Source organism: Carya illinoinensis, chromosome 3, assembly GCF_018687715.1.
Source record: "Carya illinoinensis cultivar Pawnee chromosome 3, C.illinoinensisPawnee_v1, whole genome shotgun sequence".
Lineage (NCBI taxonomy): Eukaryota > Viridiplantae > Streptophyta > Magnoliopsida > Fagales > Juglandaceae > Carya > Carya illinoinensis.
Window position 1 is genome coordinate 44,155,295 of NC_056754.1, and position 23,656 is coordinate 44,178,950.

The 23,656-nt window shown below is 36.0% G+C and overlaps 3 protein-coding genes across 5 annotated transcripts; all 3 read left to right on the plus strand.

The window, feature by feature from the left end:
- The first annotated feature begins 2,902 nt into the window (after nt 1–2,902).
- On the plus strand, nt 2,903–10,059 carry LOC122304332 (THO complex subunit 6). 2 transcript variants are annotated; one of them, XM_043116549.1, is made up of 13 exons: nt 2,903–3,204; nt 3,313–3,344; nt 3,422–3,520; nt 4,392–4,468; nt 5,327–5,375; nt 5,492–5,552; nt 5,652–5,705; nt 5,861–5,941; nt 6,716–6,755; nt 6,990–7,102; nt 7,670–7,780; nt 8,814–8,930; nt 9,714–10,059. In XM_043116549.1, the coding sequence occupies exons 1-13, from the start codon at nt 3,010–3,012 to the stop codon at nt 9,801–9,803; spliced, it is 1,119 nt and encodes a 372-aa protein (XP_042972483.1). In that variant the 5' UTR covers nt 2,903–3,009; the 3' UTR covers nt 9,804–10,059. The 2 variants fall into 2 exon arrangements, with proteins under 2 accessions (XP_042972483.1, XP_042972484.1); XM_043116550.1 differs by having other exon boundaries at nt 5,330–5,375.
- Nucleotides 10,060–10,478: 419 nt separating this feature from the next.
- On the plus strand, nt 10,479–15,221 carry LOC122304333. 2 transcript variants are annotated; one of them, XR_006240981.1, is made up of 3 exons: nt 10,479–13,782; nt 14,038–14,369; nt 14,467–15,221. XR_006240981.1 is itself a non-coding variant. In XM_043116551.1 (2 exons), the coding sequence occupies exons 1-2, from the start codon at nt 14,044–14,046 to the stop codon at nt 14,468–14,470; spliced, it is 330 nt and encodes a 109-aa protein (XP_042972485.1). In that variant the 5' UTR covers nt 13,794–14,043; the 3' UTR covers nt 14,471–15,221. The 2 variants fall into 2 exon arrangements, 1 of the variants encoding a protein (XP_042972485.1); XM_043116551.1 differs by lacking the exon at nt 10,479–13,782 and having other exon boundaries at nt 13,794–14,369.
- A 143-nt stretch (nt 15,222–15,364) lies between these two features.
- On the plus strand, nt 15,365–17,051 carry LOC122304847 (putative nuclease HARBI1). Its single transcript, XM_043117113.1, has 4 exons — nt 15,365–15,883; nt 16,241–16,472; nt 16,579–16,805; nt 16,920–17,051. Exons 1-4 carry the CDS (start codon nt 15,365–15,367, stop codon nt 17,049–17,051), a joined length of 1,110 nt encoding a protein of 369 aa, XP_042973047.1.
- Nucleotides 17,052–23,656: the final 6,605 nt, after the last annotated feature.

The window sequence follows — 23,656 nt, forward strand, 5'->3', positions numbered from 1 at the left end:
ATTTATTATAAAAATTGTAAAAAAATCTTCATTAAAAAATCCCCTCACATTCTTAATTTTAGCCATATCAAATTAATTGACAATGTTTACATAACCCATTATATAGCCTTGAACATGCAGAAAATATAAAATAAAGACAAGGACCAAGTTTGAACCAACATCAAATAGAACCAAACTCATGTAAGAAACATCAAATAGAATTCCAAAACACATGCTGCCCACTCAACATTAGTTTAGCCAGAATAGTATTCTTTAAAAGATCAAGTCAATCTGGCCACAAAAAACTTGAAACTGAATGATGTTCACTTTTTATTTTCTACAGAATTTTGGAAGCACTAAAAGCCCTTTGCCATTCAAATATCAAGAACTAAACTCATGAAGGCATGCTTTCAATTGTTTTCTTATAAGCATATTCAAACATGATAGCTTAGATTAATAGATTCTCTCTTATATGTTTTCTAAGGAATTTCAACTCTTTTTCAAACATTAATAATCTAGCTACTACTTTGGAAAACAGAGAGTCCAGATTTTACAAACAGATGATGGAGACATGAGGCTGCATAGATCATCATCAGATTTTACAAACAGAAAATGTAATAAAGAAAGAAATAAAACTGAAAAAAAAATAGATTTTAGTGAGCACAAAACAATCATTCTATTTTCTCACGGTCTCACCTTTTTTATCTTACATCAACATTGGGTTAAGAGCTGGTAGCCATTGAATTTGATCCTTCTGCAGAATCAGCAAATTCTGAGGCTGTATTTATTATTTATCCAAAAAAATTATGTTTTTATCTCTCCAAATCTAGCCATCCAATTTTTTTTAAAAAATAATAGCATAAACTTCCTATATTTCTTCTTCTTTTGGGATCTCCTGAACAATAGAGTATAGAAATTCAACCCTAATATCCAACGAACAACATATATGATTTTATAAAAAAACCTACATTATTTTGTTCAATCAGTTAGAAAGCCATGAAAGTCATAAACATTGGAGGTCCGTAGCACACAAACAACCCTAATATCCACCACTATCTAGCACACAAACAATCTTAAAATCTACAACTATCCAGCACACAAACAAGCCTAATATTCACAACTATCAACCAAATTAACAAAAATAATAACTAATAGGTAAGAATCTAAGATATAAAAATTATATAATAGAGAGAGAGAGAGAGAGAGAGAGAGAGAGAGAGATCGGCACCTCGTATTGCAAGCGAATGGGCTTAAGAGGTGAGTACGGGGCAACGGTTGGGATGCGACGGAGGGGCAACGGCACGCCGCATGGCAATGGGTTACGGTTTGGAGGGGTCCGAGGGGATGCGCACGGCATGGCTAGGGTTTTCGGAATTGATTTGAGAGAGAGAGAGAGAGAGAGAGAGAGAGAGAGAGAGAGAGAGAGAGAGAGAGAGAGAGAGAGAGAGAGAAACCGAAGTGATGGGGGAGGGGAGGGGAGGGAATCGGGGGGAAGCCAAATTCTAATACTGAAACGGCGCCGTTTAGGGTTAAAAAACTCTAAACGGCGCCGTTTCAGTATTAGATTTTGGAAAAAAAAAATGGGTTGCGTACGTTTCACGCAACCGAGTTTTTAAAACTAGACCTAAACGGCGCCGTTTAGGTCCAATTTTACTATAACGGCGCCGTTTTCAGTCCCTCCCTAATTTCATAATTGAATAATACTCTAATTGAGAATGTGATATGTGTTTTCACTTTTCACTTCTAAATTTTAATTCTAAACAATAAAAATAATTAATAAGTTAGTAAAAATATATTTAAGTAAACTATTTAATGTGTATTATTTAATTCACTCACTAAAAAAATCATTAGTTAATTGTTACTTTATTATTTATTACTAACTTAGAGAGTTAGACTTAGAGTATATTTAGTGACAATTTTTTTATTTATTTTTATATCCAAGAGAATATATTTAATACTTATATAATTATCTTGTGATATTAATTTAATATATATAAGTATATAACTAATAGTATACTATTATATATATATTATTAGTATTAGTAATTTACTATATACTAATACTATTACTCTCATTTTTATTTTTTTTGAAAGGAATACTATTACTCTATTAGTATTATAGTATATAGTGAATTAGTAATATTTATTAACTTATTTACTATAGTCTAATAACTAGATGTAATAACTACTGACTAATAATATGCAAAAACAGTAGTTAGTAGTTACACTAGTACTAATAGATAATAACTTAAAGATATTAATTTAATATATATAACTAATAGTATACTATTAAATTTATATATATTATATATAATATATATTAGTAATACACTAATACTAATACTATTAGTCTATTAGTATATAGTAAATTAGTAATGTTTATTAACTTATCTAGTATAGTCTAATAACTAAATGTAAATATTGTGTAATAACTAGTAGTGATTTATTAATTTAGACTGTTAGTGATTTAGTATTAGTCTTAGTAAGTTAGTATAAATTTAGTATTAGTATAAAATTATAAATATTAATAATTAGTATGATAAATACTAGCCTATTAGGTTAGATAAAAATTATAAATAATTATATATAATTATAAATATTATATATAAAATATATTAAATAATATATATTAATCATTCAGTCCGGTTCGGTCCGATCCGGGATAAAAAACTCCTAGACCGGGACTGGATCGAAACCAATCGGTCTAGGGGATTTCAGACCAAGACCGACCAGACCTACTCCCAGTCTGATTCGGTCGGGTCGGTTTTGCCGGTCGGGACTGGCCGATACTCACCTCTAATGCCGAGAGAAAATATGTCAAATAAAATAAAATGATACGTATTTTCTTTCCAAAAATAAAAATTAAAACGTCGCCTTTTCCCAAAAAACGGCACCGTTTACAAGTTCGTATTTTTTTCCCATTCTACGACCTAGCTGGTACAGAGGGAGTGTCCGGAGCTTAGACGTTAAACGTCTAGGGACTCGAGAGTTTCAGAGAGTTGAAACAAAACGAACCAGTACAAGAGCACAATGTGTGGAGACGCAACGAACTGGGACGAAGATGCGTACAGGGAAAGCATATTGAAGGAGAGGGAGATCCGAACCCGAACCGTTTTCCGGACTGTTTGGGCACCCTCCCAAAACCCTAATCCTGACGCCATTGTCGTGGCCTCAAGTGACGGGTCGCTCGCCTCCTACTCTATCTCTTCCTGCATTTCCAAACTCGTGAGTCTTTGTTTTTTTGCTGTGTTTCACTTCGACCAAATTAATATTGAATTAATTCAAGAGATATACTTCTTTATGTATTTTTTATTTTTTTTTTGGAGGTTGCAGCGATATGGTTTTAACAATACGAGGTCGCAACAGTAAGTATGCATGGGCACACATACTTAAATGGTTAAAGTTTTCAATCTCCGCTTACATGTGATTGGAATTTCTGTAGCTTCTTAGTGGCTGAGCCTCAGTTCTTTCTGCAAGGACATGATGGACCTGCATATGATATCAAATTCTATGGCCATGGTGAAGATACCTTGTTGCTAAGGTATTCGTGCGATCATCCTATTTGATACTTGCTATGACCAAAATACAATGGTAATAATGTGGCGTTTCCGCAAGCTGCGTTGCACTACCACGTTATTTAGATCATGGCTGATGTGCATCACAGTGGCATAGTGAACTCGTTTGAATTTTTCTTGGTAACTTATACAGGGTCCTAGAGCGCTGCTTTTTGGTAGACTATTAATTACTACTAGAAATTTTTTAGCATTGCTGTTCTTACGGTTGCCTTAAAACTTTGCGACTTTTCCTTAATGTTTGTGTGTTATATTTCTTTTTTTTTTTTAATAATTATGTTCCCGCACAGGAAATACATATACCAAAAAAAAAAAAAAAAGGTCAAATGGTATCAATATTCTTTGAACATGCTATATCAATTGGGCTGATTCATTGAATTGAGCTTTGAACTGTTTAACCTCTGTCTGGTTGAGCTTGTATTAAGTTTGAACATCATGCAGGTCTCTTGTTCGTTTGTATTTGGAAGGTCTTGGTGGCCTTGAGCTCAAACACTATCTCCATTGGGTTTGCTTGATGGCTTAGCCCAACATCCATAGACACAAGTCTTAGATGTTCAATCCTATTAGTGCCCATAGGTTTCTGAAAGCTTATTTATCTTCTCATCGATCTCATTACCCCATTTCCCTTTCTTCTGTTTGTATCTTTACATGTGTATTGCAAAGAAAATCTATGTTTCAGCAGTAAGACGCCTACACATGTAACTTGCAAGTAGAGAGCATAATACACAAATACAAACATACACACAGAGACATGTTAGTTGTTGCATGAAGTTGATCTAAATGAAAATGAAGTATTGAAATGGTGTAAAAATTTCTGACTACGTCTGTGGTTCCTTGTAGTTGTGGTGATGATGGTCGGATTCGAGGGTGGAGATGGAAGGAGTTTACAAACTCAGATGTGCCCATTCCTTTGCAAGGTACTGAACATGAAAGTCTGTTTCTGGTCTTCAAAAGGGCATACCATGTAAAGCATCAGATTGGTATTGTACCCATTTTGACATGTGTAAATACTATTGTCGTTTTTATGGTCTTACTTGGTCCACCAGAAAAATGGACTGATGATAGTTTCTTTTCAGTGATTGATATACCGTTTATTTTATGTGTTGTATTTTGGAAAGACTTCTTTACAGTTTGTCTTAGCTGGGGGTACCAAGGAACTTGGCCTAAATTGGTAGTAAGTTCAAATTCAGATGTTCAGTGGTGGAAAAGTTCATAAACTTCAGCCGCTTTAGAAGGCTCATAAGCATTTATAGGTTATTCAGAGTATTTGAAACCATTTATCTTCCTTAGGACCTTTGCATTTTTTTTCAGACAGGAATGTAATTAGGGGACATACATATTTGGTGATCTGGGTAGGCTTTAACTTTCTTCCCAAATGGAACTTAATTGTGCTTTCACCGTATCTATGTGAAGGGATTGTGACAAGTATAATCTGTTAGGTTGCTTCAAGTTGGCATCTTCTTCTTAGAAGATACCGTAGAATTGAAAAGAATATACAAATATTGTAAGCATTTTGCTGTCCACTGGATTAGAACATGATTCATGTTAACTACCTTAAACTTTTGTATTGTCTTCCAATATTAGCATTAATATGATGCCTGCTTTCTGTTGAAATTAATTTACTGCTTCCTTTTAAATGCCATGCCTCTTGTTTTTTGCTTCAAATTCTATGATTTCATAATTTTTAATTGTTGTTTCTTTTGCTTCTCAAAATGAATAAAGTTTATGAATATATTTTATTCTCTCTCTCTCTCTCTCTTCTCTCTCTCTCTCAGCAGGGAATCAAGTGAAGCCAGTCCTTGACCTGGCTAATCCTCAACATAAGTAAGATATCTATACATATGTCTATTTCAATTCTCAATTCTCTCCATTCTACCATACAACTTCTTTCATTTGTTTTTCAACCCCTGAATGTCTCTGGTCTTATTTTTGTCTCCTAGAGGTCCTTGGGGTGCTCTTTCTCCAATTCCTGAAAATAATTCCATTGATGTTAATATGAAGGTCTGTTATCTCTTCGATCTTTTGTTATATTAACCTTCCCCTTAACGAATTTCTTGGCAATATATTCTATCTATTTAGAAGGAGTTTCTTCTACTGTAGGGGGGGTCTATCTTTTCAGCTTCCGGTGATTCTTGTGCATATTGCTGGGATGTGGTACGTATTTGTTCAAGGTGAATATATTACTTGTCTTAGGGACTTTCCTCACAGAAACATATGAGGAGTTTATACCCTTGTAGATGATTTAAGTTTTCTTGATTTTTTTCCTAGCTGCTCTTGATTTCTGCATGATTGTAATTGGTATTTTTCAGGAAACTGGTAAAATCAAAACAGTTTTTAAAGGGCATTCAGATTACTTGCATTGTATAGTAGCCCGAAACACTGCCAATCAGGTTAAGTTCTTTCTTTTTCTTCATGAAGATCATTTAACTTGTCCTCAATTATCGATATTGGTATGAAGGCTCCTTTTGTAATGTGTTAATACTTGTTTTTGTTGGTTAACATCATATTTCTTAGGACAACAAACAACACCTGTAAGAAACAGAAAAGGGAGCAAGCTAATCCAAATGGAAGAACTTAAAAGGACAAGAAAGACTGGGAGCAGGACTCTGGGATTTTTCTTTAAAGAAGTGAAAGTTGATGGAGCATCTAAGAATTTTTTGGAATTATATCTGGCCTAAAACTATAATGCATATTTTCATAAGCCAATTATCACAAGATGGTCTAGGAATTATATTCTTAGTGTCTTACTAGATAGTTTGACATAATACTAGGCTTGATACAAAGAAAGTGTTCTCTAACTGTGGTTAAAAATAGTTGTATGAACATATGGTTTTTTGGATCCTGGCTTAAGTTGGCAGATAGTTGTGACCTTGTTCATAATTTTTTGCGCCAATCGTATTTTTTGGTTTAGTAAAAGTGAATTCCTGCAAAAAATTATTTTACTTCTATCTGACTGTTTCCCTGGTGTTTAAGCTATACAAATTAGTGATTTTTTACTAAGTTCCCTTTTTAACTTATTTATTAGAGGGTATTACTTTATATAGTTTGTAAGTAATTGTCAGCGCAACCAACACTAATACATCACAATGCAGTTGAAGTAATATATGCACTGCTGGATTTCTTTTACTATTTGTTCTTATCATGATTTTCTTAATGTTTTGCAGGTTATAACTGGTTCAGAGGATGGGACTGCTCGAATCTGGGGTAAAACCAAATATATTAATATTCACTAATTTAAAACTTAGGCGGAATTTACTCAGAACAAGATTGTTGTTTTAAATTTCTAGTAGGTTCAGTAACTTATAAAAAAAAAAAAAAAAAATTCTAGTAGGTTCAGTAATATCTCTGCAATTATTTTTATGAATATTAATTATTATCATTATGTTAGTGTGGTTAGAAGTGATTATGCTAGTTGCTTCTGTATGTGGTGTTTCCTAGATTGCAAAAGTGGAAAGTGTATTCAAGTAATTGATCCGGCAGAAAATACAAAGTTGAAGGGTTTCTTCTCATGCGTTAGTTGCATTGCTCTTGATGGAAGTGAGAGCTGGTTGGTAAGATTTTAGGTGATAAGGATGTAATTACGTTCTGCTTTTCTTTTCTTTTGTTCTTTGTATGTCCACATCATTGTGAGTACTGTGATTTTTTAATTTTGTTCAAGACTCATATTTTAGGATGATTCAATATTTCTCATATAGTATCATCAATTGACAATTCTTCCTTAAAGCTTACATTCAGGTCTGAGGAAGCCCATCATGAGTTTATAATAAATTATGGTGATCTATATAACTTTATGATACTCGACATCTAGTGGTGAGAAACTCTGTGATTTTATGGCCTATATCGTTTCTCCTACTCAACTTGCAATTTAATTTTCATGAAAGAAAGTAAAATTTTGTGAAATTCTCATTTTAACTGCATAATGTGTGATGTGTTGATAATGCTCATATTATAAGGTTGCACATGAATTATTGACAAAATTGATGAAACAAAGATGAATTTGGTATAAAGATTATCATTTAGAATCAAGAATAATTCCCTCCCCTGGGGAAAAAAAATAATAATTGTCTCACTATGGTTTGCTAATGCTATGACCTAACTAAACCCCTTCACCTTCATAGGCTTGTGGCAGAGGTCGGAGTTTATCCATTTGGAATCTTCCTGCTTCTGAGTGTGTTTCAAGGATTTCAACTCGCGCTTCTGTGCAGGATGTATTGTTTGAAGATAATCAAGTAAGTGGATCTTTTTTGGGATACAAAATTAGTTGTAAACCCTAGGAGTTTACTCAAGTGGTAAAGGCCATGGTCTTGGAGGTATGCCCTGCAAACAATTTCTAGTCGATGATTTACCTGATCCGGGGTTTAACTGGGTAAAATACATGTTGCATTCACACGATCTCCTGGATTCTCATCATAAAAAAAATGGTGTTCACTGCTAAAAGTGATAATTGACTAAAATTGAACACTCTTGTTATGTCATTTTAAGGTCCCATGATAAATAAGATGTCTTCTTATTTATCTTATCAAAGCAGCTTTTGATTAGTATTTTTCTATAATTGACTGGTCTTAGAACATAGAGTTGCTTAAGTAAAGGTGTTAAGGATTTCTATTTCATAAGGGAATCAATTTATTCTAAACAGCTGCAAAGCCAGGAACTTTCCCTTCTCTTTTTTGGGGTGAGTATTAATCTGGTGTTGTGGTTTCCACAAACTTGTTGATGAATTTTCTCCACCCAAATGGGTTAGGTGAATTGCCGGAAATTTGGCAAATGCAAGAAATTTTCTGTTCTGCATTAGTGTGATAATGTATGAGTGCTTGTCAAAATAATAATAATAATAATGAGTGGCAATTGCTTTATCTTGGTTGATCTGTTTATTTCCGGTTCTCTTGTTTGATTGAGGTGTTACTAGGGCTGTAAATGAACAAAGCTATTCATGAGCCACTTGAGATCAATTCGTTTAAACTCAATTTGAGTTCAGTTCGTACTTTTAAGAAAATTGAGTTCAGTTTGCTTAATAAATGAATCAAACTTGAACAAATATCTAGACTCATTTATTAAATGAGCCAAACTCATGAAATCGGTCTGATTGATTTGATTTGTGAATGTGCTGATGCTTTAGCACTAAACCTGTTAGTTGCCCATATGTGTTAACGTTCATCATGTATGCTGTGAATGAACTATCACTTAAATTTTCACCTTCAGATATTTTTCTTCCATTTCTCCCGTTAGTGATGTGATTGATCTTATTAAGAAGAAATTACACAGATTTTAGCTGTTGGAGCAGAACCTCTGCTCAGTCGTTTTGCCATAAATGGGGCAGTTCTTTCACAAATACAATGTGCTCCTCTGTCGGCATTTTCTGTCTCCATACATCCATCTGGGGTATGTTCTGATTTAATTTCTTCTTTCCTTTATGGTTACAGGTATCTTTTCTTTGAACTTCTTTAATTTCTGTGATTATTAACAAGTGATATAGAATTCGGCCCTCATCTTCTTTTTATAGGCATTGTGCATTAGAAGGTAGGTACTTCTCATGTATACTTCTACTTCTTGTGTTCTTGGGCTATGCCTTTTTCACTCATGAATAAAACTTATTGATTACCTATCAAAAATTTATCTCTGTAGTAAATGATACAGCTCATATCCTTGCTCCTGATAAAGATGCAGCTTAATCTCAACCACCAGATTTTTGTCCTTGCAAAATGATACTTGGTTTGGTCGTGCCATATATCACTAAACCTATCCCATTGTCTTTTCACGATGTACTTAGGCCAACTGGCATTGTAGCCAATCATTTTGGTTGGGAATAGGTCTTAGTTAACTCGAGTCTTTTGACCATGTGACATTGGTGTTGAGAGTTGTTCAGCTGTTTTCAGAATTGAATCTCATGCCTTCCTAATATTTTGCTCTATCACAATAGCAAATGTTCGCCTTTTGTGGCGTTTTCCTACTCAGTTACATGAAACTAAACAAACCAAAATGATAATGGTTTTCTGAATTTTGGATTCAGGTCAATTCGTGTTTACAAGTGTTTAACGTTTCTTTGCACTTGTTAATGTTTGGTCAACTCAAGAGAAAAAAATTATGCTTATATCAGAATATGTATGACTCCTTATACGTTAATGCTCAACCTAATTCTCGAGATGTCAAACCCACTGGCTACAGGTTACAGCAGTTGGAGGTTATGGAGGTCTTGTAGATGCTATCTCAGAGTTTGGAAGCCACCTTTGCACATTTCGCTGCAAATGTGTATAAAAAGAGCTTATTGATCTGACTCAGTTCAAATTGCATGTTTGAAAATCTTAGGATTTATAGGTCAGCAAGCATCTATGTTACACTACTCAGTTTTTGTGAGGATATGGGTTCAATTCTGCCATAAAAATGTGATACGTCTGGTCTGTCTTACCCGAGTGTATGCTGTTATAGCGGCACATGAATGGGGAAACTGGTATAAGCTTGATTTTGAACATTTTCGAAATATGCAATTTTATATATTTGAAAATTCTAGGTATTCTAGGTCTTGTAGATGCTGTGGTATTCTTTAAATATTTTTTTAACATCCTTAATTACTAAGAAAAAACGAAAAAAAATATATAACTTTATTAATATTCACTTCCTTAATTATTAAATAAAAGAAAAAAATACAAAAAAATAAATATAAAAGGAGTAGTAAGTGAGTTATAATGGAGTAGTAATTCTATCATTCTATAGGGATAAAGAATAAACTTTTTCTTTTATAAATGATAGAAGATTTGGCAAGTCAGAGCTGGGCTTCACATTTGACCGTTGTTCAAGCCCAACAAAATTATTGAATATTTAATCATTAGAGAGTACTAATTACTTTGGTAAGTCGTATAAAATAAAAATTATTTATAAGTTTGTTTATTAGCATACGAAAAACTATTTTTATTGTAAAAGTTAAAAAAATATGGAAGTGCTATTATCATAAAGACATTATAAAAGTAAACATATAAATTGTCGTAATTTTATATCATATATTAAATTTATTTTATAATAAAAATAATTTTATAATTTAGTATGCTAGATTAAATTATTATAAATTTGCTTTCGTGGGATCTCTGTGTGTGAAACATTTCTCTAAACATGTTTTGAGTTTTTTCTTTATATAATCGTGCAGAATCTCTAATAAGCAATATGATTCTGTATCAACTAATAAGGTACCATTTGGCTATTAAGATAAGATATGAATTTCTTATCCCAATTTTCAACTCAGTTGAAATCATATTACCAAACGCCACTGCAGGATACAATAAAATCAAAAATTTTGAGTCTCAGTTCACTGTAGCCGAGTTGAAATAAGTCTGACAGGAACAACGTTGTTTTTATGAGTACTGTCCTTGAGTGTAGGCTACCGTTGTGGACTTTCCCGGTTACCAAAGCATCTTGCTCACTGCAGCACTCTTTCTCAAGTTACTCCAAAAAGAAAGCAGACAATGAAACTCAGCTGCAACAATACTCACACGACTCCCTTCTTCCAAAAATGAAGAAATCCCCGACTGCTGAAATCCTTCCTCAACATTTGTTGGTCACGCCGCTGGGTTTGTTTCCACTCTATACGCATGTGCTGGTGAAAGAAGGTGAGGAAAGCTTGAGACCATCGATGGCTTGAAAGTGAGATTACCAGTGACCCAGTAGCTTTTCAGTAGATTTTTCTATGTAATTTGATGTGATTCGATTTTTACAAAACATGCCTAAATTCATCTTATTTTATGTACCTTCATTGTTTGGAATGTTTTCATGGCCGTGCTAATATTTGACACACCCAACTCTGCCTGATATTTTTCGTATCCTTGATTGGTGTCAATGTTGAGGCCGTGCGAATATCAGTACAGAAAACCCATGTGTAGGACACCATCTCCTCTTTATATTAGAGCGGAATCTCTCTGTAAAGGCTATTTCTTATCAGCCTGGAGGGTGAGTGATCTGACCTTTATGCACACAGTAACCACACGTGGATTCTTTGTACGATTTTCTGCGACTTTTCTCATTTTTCAAACAACAAATGGTGTATAAAAGCATTCACCTCAAGCTGGCCGGAAAAATTCCCATGAACTCCATCAAAAAAAAATCTGGTGCTCACAAACCTCCCCTTCGTCGCCGTCAGTTGTGGACCACCACAGGTCGTAGGACAAGGTCCTACCAGATAACCTTCTTGGCCCCCATTAATTGATGTAATTTTGGAATGTTGGTGAAATTTGTTGGCTGAATAATTGAATACAATTATCACGTATTGTATGAGGCTGTTTCTTGAATGTCCTCTACTTTCTTCTCTCTTTGTCTCATCTCTGTCTCTGTCTCTCACACTTATGTTGATCACTGTCATAACATGTATAATAGAATCTGTTTTGCTTGCTTGTCTGAATTCGTAACTTGCCTTTCCTTCACAACCTGGGGGTGTAGTTGTTGTTGGACTTTCCTGAATAAGCCTCCCGATTGAGTGTGAAGTAGAGATTCATGCCCATGTCTAGGTCACAATTGGTAGCACCTTTAAAATAACAGATCCGGTTCTACAAAAGTGGTAAAATTAGACTATTATTGGGTTATCCCTTTCAGGTCATTGTCAAGTGTGCGAGTATGATGTATTACGAAGCAAATGTGTACATATATGGAGCTTGAGATCATGGACTTGGATTTCTATACTTGTATAAAACAGATTGCTACTTGTACAAATACTGTTTTAACAACATGCTAAAACATTGAGGAGTAACGAGAAATCTACCCAAAGGGAGTGATAAATAAATTACCTATGTTGTTTAATGTTACTTAGGCATGACATTAGAGACCTTTTCTATATATGATACTGCTAGAGTATGGTGGATGTTATAATCTTTAGAAGCTGATCCTAGACCAGAAAATAATGTTTATTGAGAAAATAGAGAAACACATTATAGTAATTAATGAAAAAATAGAGAAATTTGCCCCGAAATTTCTGATATCACTAGTGTCGATGCTAATTTGAATCATTGCCAATCCAATGCTCTTAAAGGCTAAGTAATGCCCAGCCAATATGCAAGGCTTAGGCTATAGATCACCTCCCTTGGTGAAAAGTAGGAACGATGTAAAAATCCTATCTGAAAGTGTCTATTGAGTATGTTGCATTTAGGCCGTGGAGAGATGGGCATCAAGATGTCTCTATAATTTTTTCCAAACTGGAAACCTATTTGGAGATGGAAATCTCAGAATACATGGAATAATTCCTATGATCCTGATTTTGGTGCAAAGACTTTGTTTTTATTTTGTTTCAAGGGAGAACTATGATGCGAAAGTCAACATATAACAATGCTTAACCTACTGTCTTTGGCAATATTGCCCCAAGGTAAAGTGAGTGATCCAATGAGTAAATTGGTTTTAGAGTCCATTTCTCTCTTGCACTGTCCCAGAAAATGTGACAGCTTGAAAGACAAAACCCTCATGATCGATCAGAGAGAGAGAGAGAGAGAGAGAGATAGAATCCCTGTGTCCGAGCGCTGACAAACGCCTTTCAGATTTGTCTAAACGATAGTGTTCAAAGTTAAAATCCCCTTCGAGACAATACCATTACCCTGCATATTTGGATTTGTTTGCAAGAAGGGTGGATTATAATACTAAGCGATTTGGATTAATTACTATTGCATTCACATTATATAGGACAAATTTATTTATGAACCTCCATATCATCTTATTAAACAAAAAACTAATAGCTGGGTTGAGATACGAAAATCCAAATAAAATTATGCAAGAAACAGATGTGCATGAATGTAGATATGGAGGTTGATGGGTTTAAGAAACAAGCTCTATTCTCGTGTATTTTGCTAGGCTAAGGAAGAAGTGGTAATTAAAGTGTGGATTACATTGGAAATTCCTCAAGAAACGAGCCCCCCACCAAACATCAACTACTCACGTGATTTTGTGTATATTTTTCATTTTTTTCTGCAGTCATTGTTTAAACCAGAGTAGCCAAGTTCTTTATGACCTGCATTGTATTATTACTAGAAATGAAATTTTGTGCCAGTTAAAATGGAGAGAGTTTTGAAGTTTCTACACTCCCTGGATAGACCAAAGTATCCAACTTGTTTATCACCTTCAATTTATTGTTATGAAACCCAAGAACTTGTTGAGAGAACAGATGTCAGTTTAACCCGTGTTTAATTTATTTTTTTCCTAACTTCTCACATGGTTTTATGTTGTGTAGCCTTACTACTTGCGCTCATCATCTACGTCATCATCTCGACAGGTAACATTTTTCATTTATTATTTATGTATAATGGTGTTTCTTTGTATTAAAATAATAGGAATCGTCTTGATATGCCTATGTACATACTATAAATGACTGAGTTCTTATAGAACATTATACTCGTATTATTTTCATATACACGTCTACATCTACCATGTCGGTTATGATATTATCATAATGCACATTTAGTCCTATTATGGGTCATTCTATGCAAATGCACTATAGTACTCGATTTACTTTTTGAACATCTGCTAGCACCATATGGATGACCCGAATGAAGTGATACGTGATCGGCTATTGTGGGATGATGGGATGGAGGATGTCCTCATTAATTTCTTGTACGATGATTCTATTGCCGGAAGAATTCGGGGTGGGAAGATCAGCCACAACGACCATGTTCGGCTTGCTGAACGATTGTCCGATTATGAGACGAAGAAGTTTAACTCTGAGCAAGTCAAAGGAAAAATTGCTCGCCTGAAAAGAAGGCAGAGAGAATTCACAGATCTAATGAGGCAAACAGGGTTGGGTTGGGATCCAAATAGGAAGGCTTCAGTGGCTAGCGAGGAACACTGGACAAACGCAATCAGGTTACATATCATTATGTCAATATGACAAACTTCTTGCTGCCCGAGCTTATAAATGTTACTAATTTTAATTATTTACGTATTTTTGTTATTTTTTTAGGTGAGAAACTCATTCAAGAATTTTAAGAGTAATGGATGCCCTCGGTATGAAGAGCTATGTGTTATCTTTGGGTGTTCTGTTGCTATGGGAACCCTCCATCGAGCATCGACTAAGCCCGCCCCAACTAGTGAGGAGGAGGACCTACTTGACGAGGAGCTGCGAAACCGAGGAGGGCCATGCCAAAATGATGAAGGGGGCCCATCACCACCTTATCCCATGTATGGTTCCACGCAATCAATACGACCATTATCTGCCTCATACAGTAGTGGATCTAGTCGACGCCAGAGGCCGGGCCTTCCCACTCAGCTGTCATGAATGAACAAATGAGCAGGACCTTGGAGGCAATTGAGAAAAGTTCTGAGGCGAGGAGAATGGTTGTTGAGGAGTGGAGGGCCTCGAAGCGCAGTAGAGACAACAACATGGAGACTGAAGGTGTTGTGTCTACCGATACTCATACGCGCTACTTTCAGTTGCTTGACGAAGTTGAGCCTCGCCTGCCTTTTGATCAATGGCACAAGGCCTTTAATAAATTAACCGGTGATGACGCATTGCAGAGGTCGTTCGTTGCGATCTCTGCGGAGCGTAGAGCAGAGTGGCCTGGAATTTATAACAATGTGTTCTTGTTGATGACTGTTTTAATAGATCTCTTAGGATTTAATTTATTTGCACGTGTTTAGTTGACCACCTTTATCGCGGACATTTGAATCTTAAAACCAAAGTTATCATTTCGTTATGTATGTTTATTCAGACAATGACGGCTTGCTACTGCTACTTTTACTTTGATGAGTTTTTTTATAAAATTTACGCTATTAAGTACATGGAATGATTTTGCATAGATATCCCTATTACTTGAGTTGGAAAATTTATTTAATGCACGCCCACAATAATTGCTTTCAGAATGTCCGATAATGAATTCCTAGACGATGATCATCCTTTTCTAGGAGATGGAGATGCTGATGCAATAGATGAGGCGTACATGGTGTGGCTGATGTGGATGACAAATGAGAATGTTGGCCGTCGATACCCTATGCCCCAACACAATATTGGCCTTCGGGGGGATCAATATATCCAGGGGGTTTTGAATGGGAACCCTCGGACTTGCATTGAAATGTTTCGCATGGAAGTTACCGCATTCGAGTATATATGTCAAGTCTTGTGGGAAACATTGATAATGGAGCCTACTGAGAGAACCGAGTTGGAGAAATCATTGGCCATCTTCTGCCTTATTGTTGGCCATGGACAAGGTCAACGTGTCGTTGCGGACCGCTTTCAACATTCAACTGAGACTATTAACCGGCATGTAAAGACAGTGACGCGAGCACTGCATGAGTTAGGGAGGAGTGTGATTAGGCCTACACACACAGTTGGGGTCCATCCATACATTGCATCCAATCGGCATAATTATTCATGGTTTCAGGTAAACACTTCTCGTCTTTGTTCGGTTTTTTGTATAATTAAAAGATTGTGATAGGGTTACTACGATGTACATGCCTAATAGGGATACAAAGGCGGATATAAAGTATTATTATTTCGTCCACATTATATTTTCATTTTTTAACATCATTAAAAAAAACACAAAAATATTATTTCCGCATATCATTACATTAATCGTGAGTTAATGTATAATAATCATCAATAAATAAATAAACCAGGAGGAATTTATGGGAACTAAAAGGGTATAGGTACTAAAAAATCTGATAACTAATTTTAATTTCAACTATAATGTTATATGTATGTTCTGCTCGAGATGCGTTATATGATCCCAATTTTGTAGAACTGTCTTGGGGCAATGAACGATACAATGATCTCAGTTGCTGCACCCGCTCGTCTAGGTAACGCATATAGAAATCGACATGGCCGGATTGCACAAAATGTCTTGTGTGTATGTGACTTTGATATGAAGTTCACATATGTGTATACTGGATGGGAGGGAACAGCCCACGATGCACGGATTTTCATGGATGCGTTGAGTAGGCCTGATAACCAATTTACTTGGTCAGCACCAGGTACAATTTCTTTGTGTTAATAAAATGAAACAATGTTGTCCATGGATGACTTTCTAGTTATTTATTTGGAAAAATCACTGATTCTATTTGATTTATAATGTGGTAGGTTATTATTATCTTGTCGATGCGACTTTTCCTTGTATTGAAATGTTTATGCCGCCTTATCCAAGAGAAAGATATCACCAATCAGATAGTTATAATGAAGATGGTTTTTGGGGATATAAAGATTATTTCAACTACCGACATTCCTCGTTACGAAACGTTATTGAACACACATTCTCTTTGTTGAAAAGGAGGTTTCGAATTTTGTATGCCATGCCTCCCTATCGCCCTGTCAGGCAAGGCATGATTATTACTGCATGTTGTACACTACACAACATGATAAAAACGGTGACTCCTAATGATGAAATCATTCAAGATATAATGAATCATCGGTCAAAAATGTAGAATATGGCTACTGAAATTGAATCAGGGGAAACATCTCATGTGGTCGACATGTCCAGTGAATCGGCCCAAGCAATGGGGACAATGAGGGATGCAATTGCTTTACCGATGTGGGCACATAGATTTGGCCAATGAATGTTCTTATTGACAAATCTCAAGAGCATGTACTATACAAGAACATGCCAATTTTCAAACATATGTTTCGAATGTAGGCCATATATATAAAATTCGAATGTAGGCCATATATATTAATGTATGATTGAACGAATGTAGAAAGACATTTACCACATTCTGTAATTTTGATACTCGCTCGAGCGCCACGTCGAGCGGATGACGAGCGTTCAACTCTGCCTGAGTTCGCTCGAGCGTGGATCGATCGGATGTCGAGGGTTCAACTCTGCCTGAGTTCGCTCGAGCGTGGATCGAGCGGAGGTCGAGCATTCAACTCTGCCTCAGTTCGTTCGAGCGCCACGTCGAGCGAATGTCGAGCGTTCAACTCTGCCTAAGTTTGATTGAGCTCTACGTCGAGCGATGGTCAAGTGAGTTAATGGTTTTGAGCACGACTACGCACACTTGAAGCCTTTTAGCTTTTTATACTTGATGTAGGCCATATCATTTTTTACACAGGTTATCACAAGAACATGCCAATCTAAAATTTTGTTCAAAATCACAAACCATAATTCAAGAATAGATATGACAAGTACATAGGTTTATTGTGGGAAAAATAATCAGAAATTGAGTTCAAGAACAGCTGGCAAAATTCGATTACAAAACATCCAAAAGAGCCATCATAAACTGCTATCCCCAAAATACAATTTGTGTTACTAACAACTAAGCTCCCCGCATTCGAGTACTGTACTACACTCCCACAATAATTTATGTCACATCTTTGTTGAAAGGGTCTCAATCATCACCATCTGCGGGACTGCCACCATCCTCATCATCCTCATTAAGTTGCTCTTCGATGTCGTTGAAGCGTTGGGTCACAAACTGCTGCAGGTTATCAACTTTAACATCTAGGTTATGAACTGTAGCATCGAGGGTATCGAACCGGGCATCAAGGCGGGCTAGGTACTCAAGAACCTGCTGAAGGCTGGGCTCCGTCGAACCGGGTGCCGAAGTGGATGGTGCCGAGCTAGATGGATGAGAGCTGGATGGTCGAGAACTCGAAGGCTGAGAGGAGGGAGCGGGAGGATGCTGAACAAGGAGAGGGTGGGGGGTAGTGTGAGCACGACTAAGTTGTACAGTTAACCGACCAATTGGACCCTTCAGTGCAATTCTAGGCTCCTGTGGCAAAAAAGTAACTGACTGGGAAAAGGCTAAACGAGTGATTAGACAAGCAAACGGCAAACCAGTTCATTTTTCGGAGGACTGAAAGGCCTCAAGAATGACCCGACACAGAAAACTCCCTAGATCAATGGAGACACCATTGATTAAAGCATATAGAAGAGTGGCACGGTCAAGATCTACATCACTCTGATGAACAGTAGGATATAGATTAGTAAGAACAATCCTACTAAGAATGAGATAGTCAGGTGTAAAATGTACAGTATTGAGAGGGGACTTCCCATCCCAATGACTAGTCCCGCCACATAGACAGGAAGCAATGACTTGTGAACTGGAAGGAGATGTCCGTGTATAGGGATACACTGCGTGGGACACACGAGGGGCATTTAGCAGGTCCGTTATCATGCCCGGAGTCACCCAGAAGAAAATGTTCCAGAGACTAACCTCAAAAGAGCCATCATCAGAGATGGCATGAATGTTGGAGTAAAACTCCCGAACCATCTCCACAGAAGGAGTGGGATGACCAGTGGTCAAGGTCTGCCACTGGCGAGACTCAAAGATGCGAGGAATGATGGTCTCAGTGAGCTCACCTAGAGAGACATCACGCTCGGCTATAGGCGTACGATGAGAGAAGTTCTGAGTATACAACTCCTGTGCCCTAGCATTATGAAAATGGGTTTGAGCGGGTGCAGGGGGTTGTGGTGAGGACGAACACGTCGAGACATGATTTTTTGCTGTAGACAGAGTCAGTGATGTTAGACAAGGCTAAAGGTAATGCGGAGACCTGATGAATGCATGTGACATATGTCAAATCCCATGATCATGATAAAATCCAAATAATTGAGCATTCATGCCAATCATGCCAACTAACGGCTTAATGAAATGAGATGATGGGTGCAATTGCATTTCATCAAGCCGTTAGTGAACATGCTAAACTAACCATGCCAATTGCATTTCATCAAGCCGTTAGTGAACATGCTAAACTAACCATGCCAACCATGCTAACACCCACAATGCCAACCAATCGGACTAGACACGGTGCATGCCAATGCAAAATGCATGTTTTTCGAGATCCATTTCTACAAGACACACCCAAAGGTTTCGTGAATTGCAAATTAGCATTGAGTACTCTACTACACAAATTAAATACACCTTTTTAGCATGAGATCTCTTACAATTATAAAAAAGAGGGTGAAAAGACAAATTTTTTTGTTAAAAAAAAAAAAAAAACTAGTATGGTGGATTTTCATATGGGCAATATATTTAGGTCATGTTACACACAACATGGTCCATGCCTAGTCCAAATTGAGGCCACATGCATTGCTAGGCTAATACACCATTTTCACAAATGCTTTTAAAACCCAAACACTTCTATACAATCCAACATAACACTATGATAGACATAATCTGCGTATGCAAATAATGCTATGCCAATGCATGATGAAAATGAGAAGCCAAACTTCATTGAGGCATTTCACCAAACACTTGGAGTGCATCCAAGTGAGAAACTCGGGCATTACCCTTTGGGAGTTTCAAGAGCCTCCTAGATACAAACAATAGACAACAAACACTCCAAAAGTGCTTCAACATACCAAAATGACGGAGGGTTTTCGACCATTTCACTCCAAAAATGACCAAACCGAAACCCACAAGCTAAACACCAAATAAAACCCCAAAACAATTCACCATTTCGAATAAGTAAAGAGAGGAGATGATTCTTACCGTGATTTTTAGAAGGTTTAGTGATGAAGAATGGAATAAATCACACCTAGGGCAAAAGAAATGGTTCACTCTATGCAAAAAGGGAGAAACTGTGCGAAATGAGCTCGAGCGGCGCACAGTTTCCCTTTTATAACGATTCTCGCTCGAGCGGAATTTAAACCTTCGAGCGAGGATCGAGCGAACGTGGATCGACACAATTCTCTTCATATCGCTCGAGCTACGTGTCTAGCGATATTGAGCGTTCCAATCTGCCTGATATCGCTCAAGCTAAATGTCGAGCGAGATCGAGCGTGACAATCTGTCTGACACTCGCTCGAGCTAAGTTTCGAGCGAGTGTCGAGCGGTCAACTCTGATTGAACTCGCTCAAGCGAAAATTTGAGCGAGAGTCGAGCGGATACTTCTGGCTACTGACCAAAGAAGGCACACTTCAAGCCAACATGTTTCAACACTTGTTACAATACAAATTTACACAGGTTTTCACAAGAACATGCAGAAAAACTCATTTCCTTAACAAGCTCATAATACAAAACAAAAAAGTTAATAACATTAATATTGCCTAAATAATTTGTATGCACTAGTTCAAATTTTATTATGCTGGTGACCTGCTTAGCTCATAATATTGGGCAAATAAGATCCTTCTATCCATAGTCTAATCCCTTGCCAATGAAAATTCTACATTCTATTCAAATAACTGCATTTTCCATACAGTTAATATGCACAACCTAATCACTACACCTAAATTTGACAATGAACTTTATCCAAACCAAACTAAAACTACTACAAATGTCAATACCCAGTACAAACATAACAATTTTCGCTCTTGAATTTTGAGATTCTTCACTTTCTGTCTTACTTTTTCTTCCATTTTTCAAACATTATACTCATAATGTAATACATCATCCCACGTCTTCGGTGTCTTATTCGCTCTTGCATGGAAATTCTCCTCTAATAAATGAAGTATATCCGCCCAAACGAAGAATTCATTTCCCTGCACCTAGTACGAACTCCCAATTAAAATGATAAAAAGCCACCCACAAGAAGCAAATAATAAAGAAGAAACTTTAGAAACTGGATTTTGCTTTACCGTACTATAGTTTGGGCAAGCAAAAAATCTCATTCCAAGGCTTTTCCTTGTGTGGGACGTCTTTTGGTATGTTTTCAAACCACACCAACATGTTGGGGATTCAAGTACAAAGTCATTAAGCAAAGATGATGATTGAGACGATGGCATGACTGTAGTTCTAAAAAACCAAATACAAATTCAAACACAAAGAACCATGTAAGAAGCAAAATAACAAAAACATGGCATATAGTTACTGAGACTATGGCAAAAATATTTTATCCTAGACAAAATTTGAAATAAGAAAAGTCCATAGTGTTGTTGGACTTTTCTGAATATGTCGGTTTTGTAAACAAGATCCCAATTTGAATCATATAGACTATAATGATATTCAAGTTTACAAAAATTGGACAATCCTAAATCAGACAATGAGTGCATATTCATCAAGGGAAACAACTCACATAGAGTGCTACTACAAAAAGATGAATGCCAAGGCTTTCACAATTGATTTAAACGGTGACCCTGTTTAGCAAATTATGGCCTGTTTTGCTCTTTAATTACATATCTCGGCCATTTGGCCAGTCAAAAGAATTTATTTGTCCTAGAAAAGGTGTGAAAGAATTATGTCGAATGGGTGGACCAAATAGCAGTGGCCGAGATATGTTTATCAAACCCAAAGGGACAAAAGTGAAAAAGATAAAAAATGAAAATATCAAATCTAGGAAATTATGTTAAAGGAACTATAACCTTGCCCCAGTGGTTGTTTTTATTTTGTTATCTATTAAATGCACTTATTTGAGGACCCCTTGGCAGTAGAAAATGAACAAACACATAGGTTTACTTCTGTAACATAATTTTATTTTACTTGTATAACAAAAGAAAGACCTGTAAAGGAGGATAAAATAAATAAGGTTTGGCTAAAATAAGAGGGAATTCACATATATAATTTTTCACACAATTGACTATTCAATCTTCACCAACCAACACTATAGTACATAGAGTCATCATAATAGTCTATAAAACATACTAGAATTGGTTTATTGTAGATGTGATTATTCTATCAAAAAAATCTCTACATTCTCAACATAGAGCAATAAGATGATTATTTATGAATTCAAATAAAAATGAGAAATGAAAATGGGCACAGAAGAAGGCCAAAATATGGATCACACAGACTTTGTTTGCTAGGGATTAGGAATTGATTTTATTTGATGAACAACTCATCTTATTTTCCCACATTGAAGAAAAGCAGTTTGTATAAATGAGACTATCAACAAAAACAACAGGAGTGATCCATCCAGATACGATTTTGTTACTCCTAGGGCCACATATACGTGTTATGCAACGTCAATTGTAAAACCAGACCTAACCCAAAATGAAGATACGAAGGAGATTTTCAGATCCACTTGGATCTGAAAAAGAGTTGCAGCAAGATTTTGCTGCAAGATCCACTTGGATCAGAAATACAAATGGGTTTTTAATCCAAATGGGTTGCTGCAACAATAAAGTTAAGGGGTGCTAATTTCTACTTAACTCACAGGGGGCGAGGAGCTGGATTTTTCAGGCTGCACTATGAGCAGCTCATTAGGTAGGGGTTCGGAAAAGGTCGCTGGTGAGGGGGATCGAAGTAGTGAGTTGGTCGGAGTATGGTGGAGATTTTCACAAAACCATGTTTGGCTCCAGCTTGAAAGATCGCCGTTGGAGCTTCCGTGGGACTGCAGCAGGAGTTCTCAGATTCTGCTTGAAGTTCCTAGACCAGAGGGATCACGTGGGTGAGTACCTTCCAAACCTGTGTACAGAACATATATTTTGGGTATAATAGTCGTGGGACCCACAACTTTCTCATTTTCAAGATGTTTAAAATTTTCATCTCAACTTTATTTCCAAACAAATCTATATGGGACTCACATGAAATTTTACACTCAACTCAAAATTTTTTACTGATTTCAGTTTAACACTATTCATAAAATTCTCAAAATTCTCATCTTATTTTAGTGGCCAAGCAGAACCTAAGTGGTAAAAGTTATCAATATATGCTTATAGGCATATTAAAAATATTATTAATTTGTAAGTCTACCACATTAGTTAGCATGAAAAAAATATACTTGTTTAAATTTTTTTTTTTATAAGTGTTCTAGAACAACACAAATTATGATGATATTTTTTTTTAGTAGTATATTAATGGCACTCGTCATCAGGATACCAAGTGTTTGAATTATTATTAAAAGAGAATTCGACCTTATTTAGATTCAGAATTTAATTCATCTTATCTCGTTTAATTATTACAATTTTTTCAAATTTATAAACAAAAATATAATAAACAATTTAACTATTTTAAATATCAAAACAAAAATAATATTTTAATCTATTTTATTTAGTCTTGATTTACTATTCAAATCTCCCTTTAAAAAAAAAACAAGAAACATTATTCTATTATATATAAACTTATTTGTATGACCATATATAGCCATTAATTAAGATTATTGAGCCATCAATTAAGACTTATCTTTAACCATTAATTAAAACTTAAGCTATACATACTCCTTTGTACTCCTATATATATGGGTATCATTCACTTGTATATCATCAAGTTTTGTATTGAAGAACAACTCTTTCTCTTGCAATATTCTCTCTGTCTTGTTATATCATTTCTCTTTTAGTTTCATAACA